This window comes from Lindgomyces ingoldianus (assembly GCF_010093535.1).
Source record: "Lindgomyces ingoldianus strain ATCC 200398 unplaced genomic scaffold BDR25scaffold_11, whole genome shotgun sequence".
Lineage (NCBI taxonomy): Eukaryota > Fungi > Ascomycota > Dothideomycetes > Pleosporales > Lindgomycetaceae > Lindgomyces > Lindgomyces ingoldianus.
Genome location: NW_022985172.1, coordinates 1086420 through 1100870, shown reverse-complemented (window position 1 = coordinate 1100870; position 14451 = coordinate 1086420). Strand labels below are relative to the sequence as shown.

At 37.6% G+C, this 14451-nt stretch overlaps 2 protein-coding genes across 2 annotated transcripts; both read right to left on the bottom strand.

Annotated features, from left to right (window-relative positions):
- Window positions 1-8142: 8142 nt before the first annotated feature.
- Window positions 8143-9509, bottom strand: BDR25DRAFT_353578 (uncharacterized protein; the record flags this gene model as incomplete). The annotated part of the gene is made up of 3 exons (XM_033695191.1): window positions 8143-8237; window positions 8273-9288; window positions 9337-9509. The coding sequence occupies 3 exons, from the start codon at window positions 9507-9509 to the stop codon at window positions 8143-8145; spliced, it is 1284 nt and encodes a 427-aa protein (XP_033549384.1).
- Window positions 9510-10207: 698 nt separating this feature from the next.
- On the bottom strand, window positions 10208-12075 carry BDR25DRAFT_324386 (molybdopterin binding oxidoreductase; the record flags this gene model as incomplete). The annotated part of the gene is made up of 8 exons (XM_033692158.1): window positions 10208-10421; window positions 10473-10588; window positions 10645-10895; window positions 10949-11096; window positions 11135-11338; window positions 11512-11607; window positions 11719-11854; window positions 11930-12075. 8 exons carry the CDS (start codon window positions 12073-12075, stop codon window positions 10208-10210), a joined length of 1311 nt encoding a protein of 436 aa, XP_033549383.1.
- Between the last annotated feature and the right edge of the window lie 2376 nt (window positions 12076-14451).

Below are 14451 nucleotides of genomic sequence, written 5' to 3'. Positions count from 1 at the left end.
ACGTCCTTGTGCAGTCTAGCGGCCTAGGGCGCATCTGCGTTACCCTCCTAACTAGTTCTGCTGCTAATTAGCAGTTTATTTAGCGTCTTAGTATAAACATATAGATTTTTTAGCTCTTCTACTTTCTTCTTATATAAAATGCTAATTATAGATAGGCTAAAAAGTAGCATGTAGTAGCTTTACTATTTTATAATATTAATATTATCTTACCTGCTAGCACTAATCTGCAGCTGTAGGCAGCAAAGGTTGTACGTTGTAAAGAGTACTTCTGTGTAGTCCTAGTCTAGAGTTGCAGTTAGGTCCTAGCAACTCTGTGTGCTTGTTGTTATAGCAGCACTACTAGTGCCTTTTCTTTTGTTAAGTGTTGTGTGTTAGCTAACTTCTAGGCTAATGCCTGCGCCTTATGCGTATAGCAGAGCTGTGGTCTGCATTGTGACTACTATATGTAAGGGGTGGTGGCTTTTTCTTCTTCTGTATACTAGACAAATAGACTATCTTCCTTACATATCCTTCTCTTCTAATCTTGTAATAAGAAAAATAAGTGCGTACAAAAAAAAAACAAAAAAGATAGGCCTTATACAAAGGCGTTGTTAGTCTAGTTAGTTTAGGGCATCTTTGCGCACAGGATCTAGCTGGTCCACAGATGCTTCTATCTAGACAGAGAGGCAGTTAGTTAGGACTAATAATTAAAAAGCCTAGTTTAGTATTTTCTTTATACATGCATCTACTAGGTTATTTTTACTATTAATTTACTTTATCTTAGCAATTTCCCTTTTCTTATACAATTTGCAGAGTAACATAATGTTAATTATAAGTTACTTTTTGCTAGTAGTGCCTAGCTTAACAAGGTAATTATATAAAAACCTTAAATCTGTGCAGATTACTACTAAAATTAGTAGTAGTTTAAGCATTTATATAATTTACTATAGAGTTGTACTAAGAGCAATTACATTATTAAACCCTCTAACTATTCTATACAGTTTGCTAGTAAGAACACTCCTAGTTACTCTTTTACACTTAGTAAAATTCTAGTGTATAATGTTACCTAGTATTTTAAAGCAGTTACTTTACTCTATATAGTTTTTATTGCTTAATATAATTAAGAATCCTAGCTATAAGCTAAGGTTTTTATTATTAGCAAATAATCTATCTGTAAAGATAAACAGCTTCGCACAATTAAGCTGCAATAGTAGAAAGGTAAGACTGCATTTACTATTATCTATCTACTATTAGATTTATGCGTTAAGTGTGTTAATGTTATTATGCAAAGGGTCTATAGTTTGTGCAGTAATAAAAAGGTTAAATACTGCCTCTAGTTAACACATAAATGCAATGTATACCCCTCTTACATATTACTTAACATATTATTATGCAGCATCCTTGTTCTCTAGGTTAATTATATAAAGGTAGCTTACTTATCTCTTCTAAGTAAAGACTACTGTGTTATGCGTAAGCTTAATCCTTCTACTGTTAAACTTAATAGGCTGCTTTTTTACTAGAATAGTCTTACTCTTTATATAAAACTTTGCCTTTTATAGTTTTTTTTTTTCTCTTTGCGTAAAATCTTTTGTTATAATGCTTAAAGTGTTATCTGTCTGTAAGCTAGTAATACTAAAAGTGTGCTCTCCTTTATTAGTAATTAAGAGGTAGGGGTTGTATAAAAAGATGTGCATGCATAGCTTTTCTTTATAGTAGTTATAATATGTCTTAAACTAATACAGTCCTAATTTAGCAGCTCTATACAAGGGTTGTACAACCTAGAGTATTATATTTAGTGGAAAGCTCTAGCGCATCTCCTTTAGTAGCTTTATGTACAGCGTGCGCATAAGCTTATTTGTTAATTAGATGTATGCTTATGTAATATTACGTAGTTTAAAATGCATTCTGTACATAGCTCTTAGGCTTACTTCTATAGCTAGGAGTAGTCTCTAGCTTATTCTCTAGATAGTTAGTAACTAGGTAAGGATTTCTTTCTTCTTTTTATCTAAGTAGCTAGCAAACACTAGGCAGGATTTTTTATATAGTTAAGTTGTTTTGCCTTTTACTTTTTATATAAAGCAGAGGTTAAAAATCTAACCTTTATGCTTTATTAAGTTATACACTATAACTTTAAAAGTGCTATTAGTAATTAAGGTGTCTATCTCTATATAGTCTAATTTCTTAAATAGTTCTCTAGGTGTAGTAATCACACTGTCTGTACAGAGCTTAATAGATAAGGCCTAATTATTCTTCTCCTTCTAGGTTAGAAATACCTAGTCTAGACTTTATGTAGGTTTTCTTTGCCTTTTACTTCTTCTAGTATCTATATCTTCTCTTTGCACTAGTGCAGCATTGCTATCCTAAAGGGCTTAGTCTGTAGTAGGCTCTAGTTCTGCCTTTGTAACATTCTTATAAGGCTGTTCTCTCTTCCTCTTCTTTAGAAGATCTCTTTATATAGGGATTAGTTTATCTAGGTTATTTATTATAAGTAAGTTATCTTTTTTCTTTTCTTTATAGTATAGTTTAACCTGCGTATATTAAAGCTTTAGTAGGCTATTTTTTCTCTTAATAATAATGTTTCTCTTTTTAATACTCTTAATCTTATATAGGCTAGTCTAGCCTTTCTTCTCTCTCTATGCTATAATCTCTAAGCTAAGGGGGAGGTTAAGAACTTTATGCATTATAAAGCTATTATAGGTGTTAATTACATAATTAATGTTTACTCTTACATAGTCCTTTTAAAGTATTTTTATTACTTTTTATACAGCACTTGCTTATGTAATAATATCTAGCAATAGTAGAAAGTCTAGGTTAATTCTTAGGTATGCCCTAAAGACTAGCAGTGTGGGTACTAGACTATGTAGGCTAGCTGTGTTGTTTAGAGCCTTAACTGCTATCTGCAGGATAGCCTTATTATCTGTACAGTTACCTAGCTTAGTCTTTAGGATGTTAAACACTTATTAGAGAGGTGCATGCGCGCGCTTAACCTTTCTAACTGCCTAATGTGCTTCTACTAGCATCTGCCTGCATATAGCTCCTATAATCTTTGCATAAGCTTAAAAATCTTCTAAAGTAAAGTTTATACTAAAGTTATGCATAATATAGTCTAGGGGTCCTTAATAAGTGTTAATCTAGCATTTGCACAGTGCATCTTAGGTATCTTGTGTAGACATAGATTTTAGGAATGTAGCAGCCTAAAATAATGTGTCTACATTAATAACATATAGAACATCTCTATTATTAATTTATATAATATTAATAACAACCTTATAGTTAAAGTAGGTGTTATTTTTAATTATAAACTTAAATCTTTATAAAGCCTAGTTATATAATTAGTAGAGGTAGTAAAACTTCTTAATCTCTTCTAGCACTGCAGCATTAATGTTGTAGCTAGCGCTAGTTAGCATCTTTTAGAGTCTCTTTATGCAGGGGTGTCTAAATTAGCAGTAGAGGCAGTAAAGTTCTAATTTAGTAAAGAAAGACATAGATTTTTTTTTACTAATATTAAAAAAAAAGTGTCCTTATTTTTATATAATAAGTATAGTAGTTTTGTCTTTATGTATAATAACATTTAAAATGTTATTAAAGTATGCCCTAAGTTAGTTAGCATCTGCTAGTAATAGCAGAAATAGTGTTAGAGTCTTTAGAATGTAGTATGTAACTAGACTAATTAAGTTCTAGATTTATACAGTACTAATTAATCTCTTTAGTGTCTAGCCTTTAAAGCTAATATCTGTTTAGCTAAGTGTCTAATTAATTTCTATATGTAAGTTCTTTTATATGTACGCCTTAAGTTAGAACTTGCTAATAGTAGAGATTTTTACTGCGCCTATGTTTTATAGTTTGCCTTAGTATACTATATAGTATTAGTTATTAAAGATAAACTGCTTAGCATATTTCTTAAGTTTAATGCTATAGATGTCTTCTTCTGTTGCACAGTGTAAATAGGCAGCAGAGGTAAAGTAGTTAATAGCTTTCTTAGCATTCTTACTCTTCTATTCTATTTTCTTTACATTATGCAAATTATTTTTTTCTTTAAGGTAACCTTTAAAGTCTTAGATGTATAAAGTAATAGCTTTATATAATAAGGTCTTATTATAAAAATCTTTATATAAAGCAACGTACTAGTTCTTTGCTTATGTACAGTTATTATAAGAGTAGTTTAATAACTAACATTCTTTCTTATAGCAGACAAAGCACTTCTTTATCTGCGTATAGTTGTCTCTAGATTGTAGCCTAAACCTAGATAAAAATCTTCTACATTATTTTTTTTTACATAGAGGGAAGCTTTCTTCTTGTTATGTAAACTCTTATTATGCAGAGTTATATTAGTAGTCTATGTAGTATGCATTAGGCAGTTCCTAGAGGTATTAGTTTACCTTTTAGTCTATAGTAACTTAAAGTAATGCTTATAAGTTACTAAATAAGGCTTTACATAAGAGCTTAATAGTAAACATAGCATGTTCTAGTTCTAGTTATCCTTAACAGGCTTATATAATAGTAGTATGTAGTAGAACATCTTTTTAAAATTTTATTTCTAGTGCTTTTTATGTAAGCATAAGCTTATTAATTATTATTTTAAAAACTTTATATAAACTTTTATTAGAGTTTTTTTATTAGCATTATATAAAGGTTATTATTATCTAGTCTGTCTAGTACTAGCTATAGTTTACATTAGTGTTAAAGTAACTACTTAAGGTGTTATATAAATGCTTCTAGTTATGTCTAGGGCCTATGTTGTGCATATAGTACATATTCGCCTAACCTTCTAGGATATCTAGAAAGATGTCTGCGTACTAAGTTTTCTAGATATCTAGCTATTAACATAGATTAATAAAAATCCTTATTTTATCTATAAAGATGTTATATAGTTAACTTATGTAGTTATTATTTTTTTTTTATGCCTTTTAGAATTATATAATCTTATTTGCTAAGAGTTTTTCTTTAGCAGTTTCCCTCTAGGGTGGAAGTTTATACAGGCTGTAATGTGGTATAGATTGTGCAGGTGGTATTAGTAGTGCATACACTACTGCAGGCAGTGGTGTGTACAATTAAGGGTGTGGAGCAGGCGTTAGGTAGGGTGGCATGTATTGTTTGTACAGTGATCAGTGTAGTGCTGGCTAAGGTGTAGGAGCAGGTAATGCTAGTATGTTTAGTGTTAATAGCAGCATTGTGTTTAGTCTGCTTCTGTGCGGAGCCTTATATAGCAATAGGGGTTGCGTATAAAGCCTTTTTAGTGCAATTGCCTTCTTTTATGCTATATTATACAGCTTCTAGGCTTAGGTACCTTTAGTGCCTAGCTGTAGTGTAATTCCCTTGTCCTCTAGCACTTATATAAGCTCTCTTTTAAACGCGCAGCTAAGTGCTAAGAAGTCTTATAGTGTCTATCCTTTAAAATCCTCTATGTACGCACTTAGAAAGGTAGCGCCCTTCTAAGTTATTATGTGTAGATTAGTAATTATGTAACCTGCGTATAATTAAGTCTGCAGGCTTGTTAAAGCCTCTAATATGTTAATCTTATTATTCTAGTACTCTAGGCTAGTCTTATTCTATAGTGTTGCCTCTAATATCCCTATGTCCTTTATAAGTTGTTTATATAATAAGAATTGTTCCTTATTCTTCTTATTATTACATAGAGTTGTTAGTTGCTAATAGGATTTTATTATAATAGTATAGTTAATTACTTTTCTAGTAGATTACGCAGGTACTGCTGTTGTCTAGCTGCTAGGTTGTGCAGCTTTAATAGCTTTAGTGTGCGCCTTACACTATCTCCTCTTTACTTTATACAGTAGCAGAGCTTGCTGTGTAATGCAAAGGATTAATATGCTATTATCTAGCTGCTAGGTTGTGCAGCTTTAGTAGCTTTAGTGTGCGTCTTACACTATCTTCTCTTTACTTTGTATAGTAGCAGAGCTTACTGTACAATGCAAAGAATTAATCTGCTATCCTAAGGGATAGGTAACTAAACAAAGTACCTTATAAGGTGTAAGTACTCTGCTGTTACTCTTCCTAAGGGATAAGTAATAAAATAAAGTACCTTATAGGGTGTAGGTACTCTATTGTTACTTTTGCTAATTTACAGTTAATTAAATTAACTACTAATTAGTGTTAAATAGGCTCTAACAGCTAGCTGCTTATAGTATAAGCACTTAAGTAGCAAGAGTAAGAGTAGTGTACAGTGTGCACAGCGTACAAGGTAGGTAAAGTAAGGGCAACATGTTTCTAGTTCTATTGCTCTTGTCTTTCCTCTGTACAGAGGAAAAAGGGGATATCTAGATGTTCGCGCACAGAGGTTCGCGCACGAGCATCATGTGACATAGATACGTGATCCTGCTCGTGCGCGATCGTTCGTATCCAGGCCGCGACGCTGCTGCTGCGTACAGACAAGTTTATAATTTTTTTATTAGTTTATATATTTTTTTTATTAGTTTATATTTTTTTTATTAGTTTATATATTTTTTATATTTTTTTTTAAAAAATATATACTTAATATAAGTATACTTTTACATTAATTTATATGTAGTTGACTTTAGTATATGTTATATAAAACATATTTAAATTATAGTTAGCTATATTTATTCTATTTTTTTTTAGCTATATTAGTGTGTTAGAGATTAGTATTAGCTATGCTTAGTTATAGGCTATAATTAGTTACATGCTATAGTTAAATATTATTATTATATGTCTATTACCTATCTAATACTAATTTGCTAAGCATTATGCTACAACTATGTAACAGCGCAGGCAAGACAATAGGTTTAAATGTAGTAGAAATTTCCTTAGAGGCATATAGAAGTGCGTGGGGACTTAGAACCTAGAAATGCTATTAACACTTATAGGCCTTATATAGAGGATATTAAAAAACTACTAAGCTAGCTAAAAAAAAAAGGTGTAACTAAATACTTAAAAAATAAAAGTAACTATAAAAGATAAAGTTATATTATAGTTAAAGCTAATATAAGAACTTATTAAATAAGTTTTAAGTAACTTAAAATAAAATAATTTATAAAAATTATTATAAACTATTCTTTAACCTAAATAACCTACTATAAAGATAGAATAGTAAGTAGCATAGATAGCACTAAAAGCAAGCTTTTAAAGAAAGATAGAAGTGTATTATAAAAGAGACAAATTACTGCTAAGCCTTGCTTGTTAGGATTTATGCTTATATACAAAGCACAGGTCATGTGACCTCCAAACAGGTCAGGGGAGGCTATACTAGCCCGCTCTAGGACATCTAGCCTTACACCTACCTTAATGTGCTAACTATTGCTCTAAGCAAGCTTTGCTTTTACAGATTATTCATAAACTGTTGTAGTATTTTAATAACTATACATGCGTAAAGAACTAGCATGTTACTATATAGAAAGGTTTTTATAATAAGACTTTAATATATAAAGCTATTACTTTATACATCTAAGACTTTTAAGGTTACCTTAAAGAAAAAAAATTAGAAAGTTAAAGATGCTAAAAAAGCTATTAATTACTTTAACTTTACTACCTACCTACACTATGTAACTAGAAAAGACATCTATATTATTAAACCTAAGAAGTATGCTAAGCAGTTTATTCTTAACAACTAATACTATATAGTATACTAAGGTAAACTATAGGATACAGGTGTAGTAAAAATCGCTGCTATTAGCAAGTCTTAACTTAAGGCATATATATAAGAGAACCTATGTATAGAAATTAATTAAACACTTAGCTAAATAAATATTAGCTTTAAAAGCTAGACACTAAAGGAATTAGTTTCTTCTCACCACTCCCTCAGATGCCGATTACCTAGTCGGCGGGTTTGCTGTCGAGCTGGAAGTATGCGTTGGATTGACCTGAACGGTCGTACCTGAATATTATTAGAGATAGGGCAACTAAAATGGAGTCATGTTCATCTTACCCTACGAGAAAGTCGCATCGGCTTGGCGTGATAGGAATTAGAACGTGGTATTGTTGGAGAGGGGGGTGGTTTTGATCCTTTTTAAAGCGACTGCTGCCTGGGGATGATTCTGCCATGACATGCCCTGCACGTGATCACCTGTGATTCTTAACGGCTTTTGAGGCAGGTCTGAAACAAGCTAGTTGTGGTCCTGTTTAGAATGTATACAATAATTAGAGGTATTTTGGAAGAATATGTACAGACTAGGTTGTGCAATAGTGACAATATCAGGATATCGTAGAGGAAGAAGAATCACCGAAAGTGAAAAGAGACGACCCGTAACATAATGCCGACGCCAAAAGTGCCACCGGGTCTTTGTGGCCTATTTCAAATATCCCATTCCTAAACCCATCCCACTCAGCCTTCCCAAAGGCTCTGCACTCCCCGGTCTTGCCGGCCTCGGTGCGCTGATGGCGAATTTCTCCACCCACGGAGCCGAATCCTCATCATTTCTCTTCTCTGCCAAGAATCCCGGCTTTGGGACACTCAGAAATCCGTCCTCTAGCCAGGCAGGTTTGGGTCTTCCAATAGTTCCCTTGTCTAGCCATCCAACCTCAATTTGCTTCTCGGTGCTGTCGTTCTGGCTGTTGTTGCGACTGTCGTTGCTTCCCCGTCGCGAGGAACCACGAGAAGCAAGCCCATCACCGAATATGCGGAATCCGAGTCGGGATCCGAGTTTTGAGCGTCGAATGGGGATCTCTGAGATGTCGAGGCGCCGGCGTCGACGGAATGCCCATACCCCAATGAAGATCACAACAAAGATCAGGACTACAGCTCCACCAGCGATACCTGCGATAGCACCTGCACTCAGGGGAAATGTAGGACTCATAAGGGGTAGCGGGGTGGGAAGCGGTCGAGGACTGTTTCCTAATTGATCTGGGGCGTTCGTGCTCCCCGTTGAACCCGTAGTGACGATAGTTGGTTGCGGCAGGGGGTTACCAGGGGATGGAGAGGGGGATAAGGAAGGAGTCACAGGTCGTGGTGGTGGCTGGCCCTTCACTGAAGCTGGCTTGTTGCCAGTCTCGCCAGTTTTATCTGGAATGGCTTGACGCCAGAGGAGTGGTGAATCGTTGGCGGCGCGAGGCGTGATCCAGGGCGCCGCAGTTGTTGGGGAAGAAAGAAAGATAAGTGCAAGTGTGGCATAGAGGAGAAGAGTGGTGAATTTCATAGAAGGAAGTCGACATCGCGGTGGTGGTCTTGGTAGCGAGGCCATTGATGACAGTATTACCGGAGAAGGTCTCCCTGTTCTTGGAGACCTTTGAGATCGCTCCCACCAACCACTTTCTAGGCATCGTAAATCGTGTTGCCGAGTCCATAAATTCGAGTGAGAATCTTCTTCGCTAATACATGGAGGCGTTGTGCTAGGCCATAAGCTATCAAAATGTCAGTCTTTATCAGGCTATCAGGTACATTGCGCATACTTTAAAGTAAATTTTTGAGCTGATCTGGCTTGCTGTTGTGATGTTTTCAATGTAGGCCTCAGCTTGAGCTGAACACATTGTAGGTGATGTGAAGTGCAGTTCGTACCCGAATCCGAGCTAGTTAGGCAAGAGGAGTCGGGAGACCTGAAACGCCACCAAGGGTACATCGGCATGATGTTCTGGAAAGTGTGGAGCAAGCTATCTCATACAACACCATTCAAATGAATTCGAAAGAGGGCCGAGAATAATCAAAGAGATCCTTCGTAAACGAGAGATGGATGTGAATGTGAAGGAGATGTCGCAAACTTGAGAGCACAGTCGTGGGGCAAACTGCCAAAATATTAGAGCCGACAGCAAAGGGGATTTCAGGTTCCTCACAGCCGCATATCACACCGCAGTAGAGCCGCACCCTGCCCAACGGAAAGGTGATGAGCAGTGTTAGGTGTGTGTTTATCCGATGTGCTTCCAAGGCCGGAAAAATGTTCTCGGCAGTAACCGAGTGTGCAAATCTGGGGTAAAGGCAATGCATTGACATCGGGTTCAGGTGGTTTGCGCCATCCGGCGTCGCAGAACAAGTTTAGCCGCAGGATCTGGGGTTATATCGTGGGGTACCTCTAAGTACATTCTTCTAGAATCACTTTTGTAGAACTCGCAGGAGAGAACAATTAGACTAGCATGTAGACAGAGGTAGAAACAGGAAACTGTTTTAAGTAGATTGCATGAAGGGATAGTGCCAAGTTTGACCTTAGAAGAATGCAGAAGCAGAAGAATATTCTGGAGCCTGCCGAATTTTGGCCTGTGCATGTAAAGAGCGTGATGTACAACAAATACTCCGATACTTCCTCATCAAGCTCTGTAAAGTCGAGAGGGCTCACTCCTCTGGGTCGCGACATTCCCTCTTCTTCATCTCCATGCGGTATTCTTCGTCGCTTTCAAGATCTATCTCGAGAGGATGCGTGATTGGGAGCGTGGAGAGACCCTTACTCTTAAGAAGCTTCAGCCTTTTAGCGGTCATTGGTTTGGTCCGGTTAATGCTGTAGACCTTAATGCGGCGGCAAGAGGAAGTTACGTGCAGGTCCCAGTTCCTCGAGAACTATTAGCTTATTCTAATAGGGTGATAGAAGGCACGCTCCTACCAAGCACTTCTGACGTAGGTAGGCTGGGTGTTCAAAGCATTGTCCCAGGTCCTCACGGAAAATTCCAGCCAGCCTTCCGCATCAACCGGCAGGTCAAATTCCCAGATTCTCCACGCCTGTCTAGTAATTAACGGCGGAGAATTAAGAGGCAGTGCATGACGGTTACACACACATGGAAGTATTTCCTGCTCATCTTGTCGTACGGAACCTCATACCAAATGCTCCCGCCATCACCACTAACCTCGACTCTTTCGGGCCATCCACCTCCGCTGTACGCCCACACAGTCATGTGAATCAGCCCATCATGGATGATCTGGCCTTGATTGAGGGGTGTCATTATGGCGCTGGAAATAGGCATAGTCTGGATGCTGAAACTGTTACTGTAAGTTGCATTGTGTTTGCCAACCTGTGGAGTGTAATAAACTGTCACCACCCAGTATAGGCAGCTAAAAACTGGAGAAATCGTAAAGACTTACGGTACTTTTTCTTCTGAACCGGACCCTCGCTTGGATCGGTGATAGCATTGACACGATATAACCACTTTGTACTCATTGCTCCAATGTATCCAAAAACGACGGCGCGGAGTGGCGCGCCATGGATTTTTGGTAAAGGTTTTCCATTCATCTCCCAGTCCAGCATGACTTCGTTTAACCTCATCTTACAGGCTGAACCGACACTCCGTAGTTGTACACTTGAACCTTCTTGGAGTAAGTATCCGCCCCAAAGAGCTCAAGATGTTCTCCACCCTCCTTCAAACCGCCACAGTATTTGATAACTTTCTTGAGACTGGCGCCCGTCCAATGAGCTGTTCCAATCGCCCCTTCGCCCCATGGGGTGTTGATGAGCTCGTCACCATCACCTAGAGTCTGTTAGCCAATTGCTAGATGAATAGAAATTTCCATTGGGCCTACCCAGGATATTCAGTTATCTGCTCAATCCGTCGCATCCCAGAACATTGAAGGGTAACAGTCGTGGATATCCTTGGAAAGATGAATGTGTCTTATAGATGTTTGAGTGTAATCTTCTTTGGGTCGTTCACGAGTCCAGTGATCTCAAGAAAGAAATGATCCGGGTTAATCTCAGGAATGCCGCCGTGATTGCGGACGAAATTATCGCAATTCGAGGTAATCTCGGTCTTTTTAAGTTGTTAGTGTGATGATAATTTGCTTTATATCAGCTTGCCTTGACCAGACAATCCTACACGATAATTGGCTATTGGAAGTACTTTTGCAGAAGATATTCACACCCGTGGAGGCTTTCCATTGTAAGGGAATTGCAATACGTGGATCATATCTGAACTTTTCTCCTCCAAGACATACTTCCAAGAGATATCCGGAACATCTCTAAGCGTTGGACCCATGGCGTAGTGGTAGTATTCCCATCTTACTCCTTCAAGAATCGGATTGGTGTTGGGCAATGGGATAAATTAGAATTCGGGTGGCACTAGAAAATCATACTTCGCGAGGATCTCGGCCGCTGCCTTCTGTTTCTCGGGGTATTTCTCCTTTTCTACATACCCACCCCAGACTGGGTACTCTTCGGAGAAGTTAGGAACATCTCCTTGTTGTTCGAAGGGCTTAGCATGTGGTTCAGTGGGTGCCATGGTGAAAGCAAAACTCAAGGTAAGCACAGCACAGGGCCCAATGTTATTCACTCTTCATGTGCTTGGTTTCGAAGGTTTCCTGCCTGTCTTAAATAGATGCACGGGCATGGGGTCGTGTAGAACCATATTAATGGTTCTGTAACTGCACCTACCGAAACTCACAATGCTGAAAAATGGGAAGCACAATGCACTGTCATTTAAAATCAAGGATGAAAACAGGATATGGACACTTAGATCAGGCAGAGAGAGAGAGTAAGAGTCTACGAATTGGTCGCCTGGAAGTAGTGGCAGTGGGTGTCTAGAGAAGCAACGTCATCATGATGACTGACGGGTATAAGGCGCGGTCACAGAATTGAGGTTTAGTGCATGGCTAGCTAGCCCCAAGAGGGCGAAGTTGGGAGAGCGCTGAGGGTATCAGAGGCATAGGTAATACCTGTTTGACGAATAAGATGCAATGGTCTGAGTAATTCACGAGATCTATTGTATGCTGAGACGTGGGTCCGAGCAAAGCACGCATGCATCTGCGGAGGCAATCTTCACCTCTTGAGTTCTTGTGCGAGGGGTAGATTCCAATGGATCTGCGCCACATTTGATTACGTGCATGCTGCAGAGGCATTTAAGTTCATGATTGACGTCATTGGAGGGACAATGTCCTAGCCCCTGAAAGACAACGAGAGGATGAGGAATGATAGAAACTAGGCGAGTGGTGATGGAAAAATAACTGCGGGTGTGAAGGAGAGATAGAATCAAAATAGAGTTAGGGTAACAAGAGATTTCTAAGCTGGATGCCACTCAGGACAGTTCTCCCTAAACTGAAGTGCACGTAACAGGGCTAACTTCTATAGTCTAACGTGATTTATTTCACAAGTTAGCTACTTTTTATATTAGAAAAGGCTTGTTTAATATTCTAAGCATATAGCATACTTTGTAAGCAAGTTAGTAATCTAACAATTATCAAGCAGAAGCAGGTTAAAATAATGTAGCGCGGTAGTGAAATGTAACTGCAAGCGGATGGCAGCACCAAGTGCAGTCATGTGACTAGCACTTGAGCCTGCGCGGTCTCTGCGATCTCTTGTGGCACCCTCTGCAACACCTGTAGCTTGATACCTAGATGTCGCTGCAAGGCTGCACTAAACTATATAGTACTGCATGCTATTCTAAGCAATTATCAAACAGCAGCAGGTTAAAATAATGTAGCGTGGTAGTGAAATGTCGCTGCAAGCTAGTGAGAACAGGTTCTTACAGGCATATGTTAGCAGAGACTCTATTAGGCTCAGTGTTTCTCTAGTCCAGCTTAGTGTTTCTCTAGTCTAGCTTAGTGTTTCTCTAGTCTAGCTTAGTGTTTCTCTAGTCTAGCTTAGTAGTTCTCTAGTCTAGCTTAGTACCTTTCTATTTTAGTTTAGCGCTGTCTTGTGCTAAATTTTATACAAATTTTAATGTTAGGTAACGTGTAAATACAGTAATTTTTTTAAGCTAAGGCATTTCCTTTCCTAGAACAATAATAGAAAAGGTAGTATAGAGAATTAATTGTAGATTTTACTTTCTAACGCTTGTAAAATAATTTATTAACTTTTAACTATTTAAAAAATTACTCTACGTTATATACTTTTTAGTTATTTTTTTTTACTACTAAATGTGTTACAATCAGCATAATTAAGCTACAAGCAAGAGGTGGTGTAACCTAACTAGATTAAACTAAGAAGCAGAGGAGCTGCTCTGCAAGTTTAAGATATACATGTGTGCCCCTTGCCAAGACGCTACTTGTTGCGCAAGCGAGGGAGCTGAGTCGCAGAGCATGTAACGCGGTACGCGCTGTTACATTACCCCTCTCTAAAGCTTAATTTTACATACAAAAGAGAGCTTAAATTAAGCTTAAAAAGTAGAGAAAATTAGAACCCCTCTCTAGCTGCTGCTTATAGTGTAATTTTGTTTACTAAGTTGTTGCTTTTATTATTATTATCTTCCTTAGTATTAGGCTAATAGTAGCCTAGTGCTAGCTTTAGTTGTTTAACTACTAATTGTTTTGCTAGCTGTATAGTTGAAATGCGATTCATAACTGCTAGAAGCTAGAGGCAGTTCTGTACCTAGTAAGCTACTAAGCTACATCGTACGCATCTCCCTGTCTTCCTCTATTGTGCGCGCTAGAGAGGAGAGACTAGCCTAGCCCTAGATGTAGCTACAGCAACATTAATTATATTAATGCTAATAGTGTTAATGCTACTAAGGTCTATTTTGTTAAGTTTAGGTTAAGTATGCAGAGCATGTAAATATGTATTTAATTATAAGGCTAAGCGCTGCACAAAATGTAGAAATGCTAGGTAGTTGTCTAGTAGCGTTAACTTGCTATCTATTGCGCGCTAAATTAAGGCATTAAAA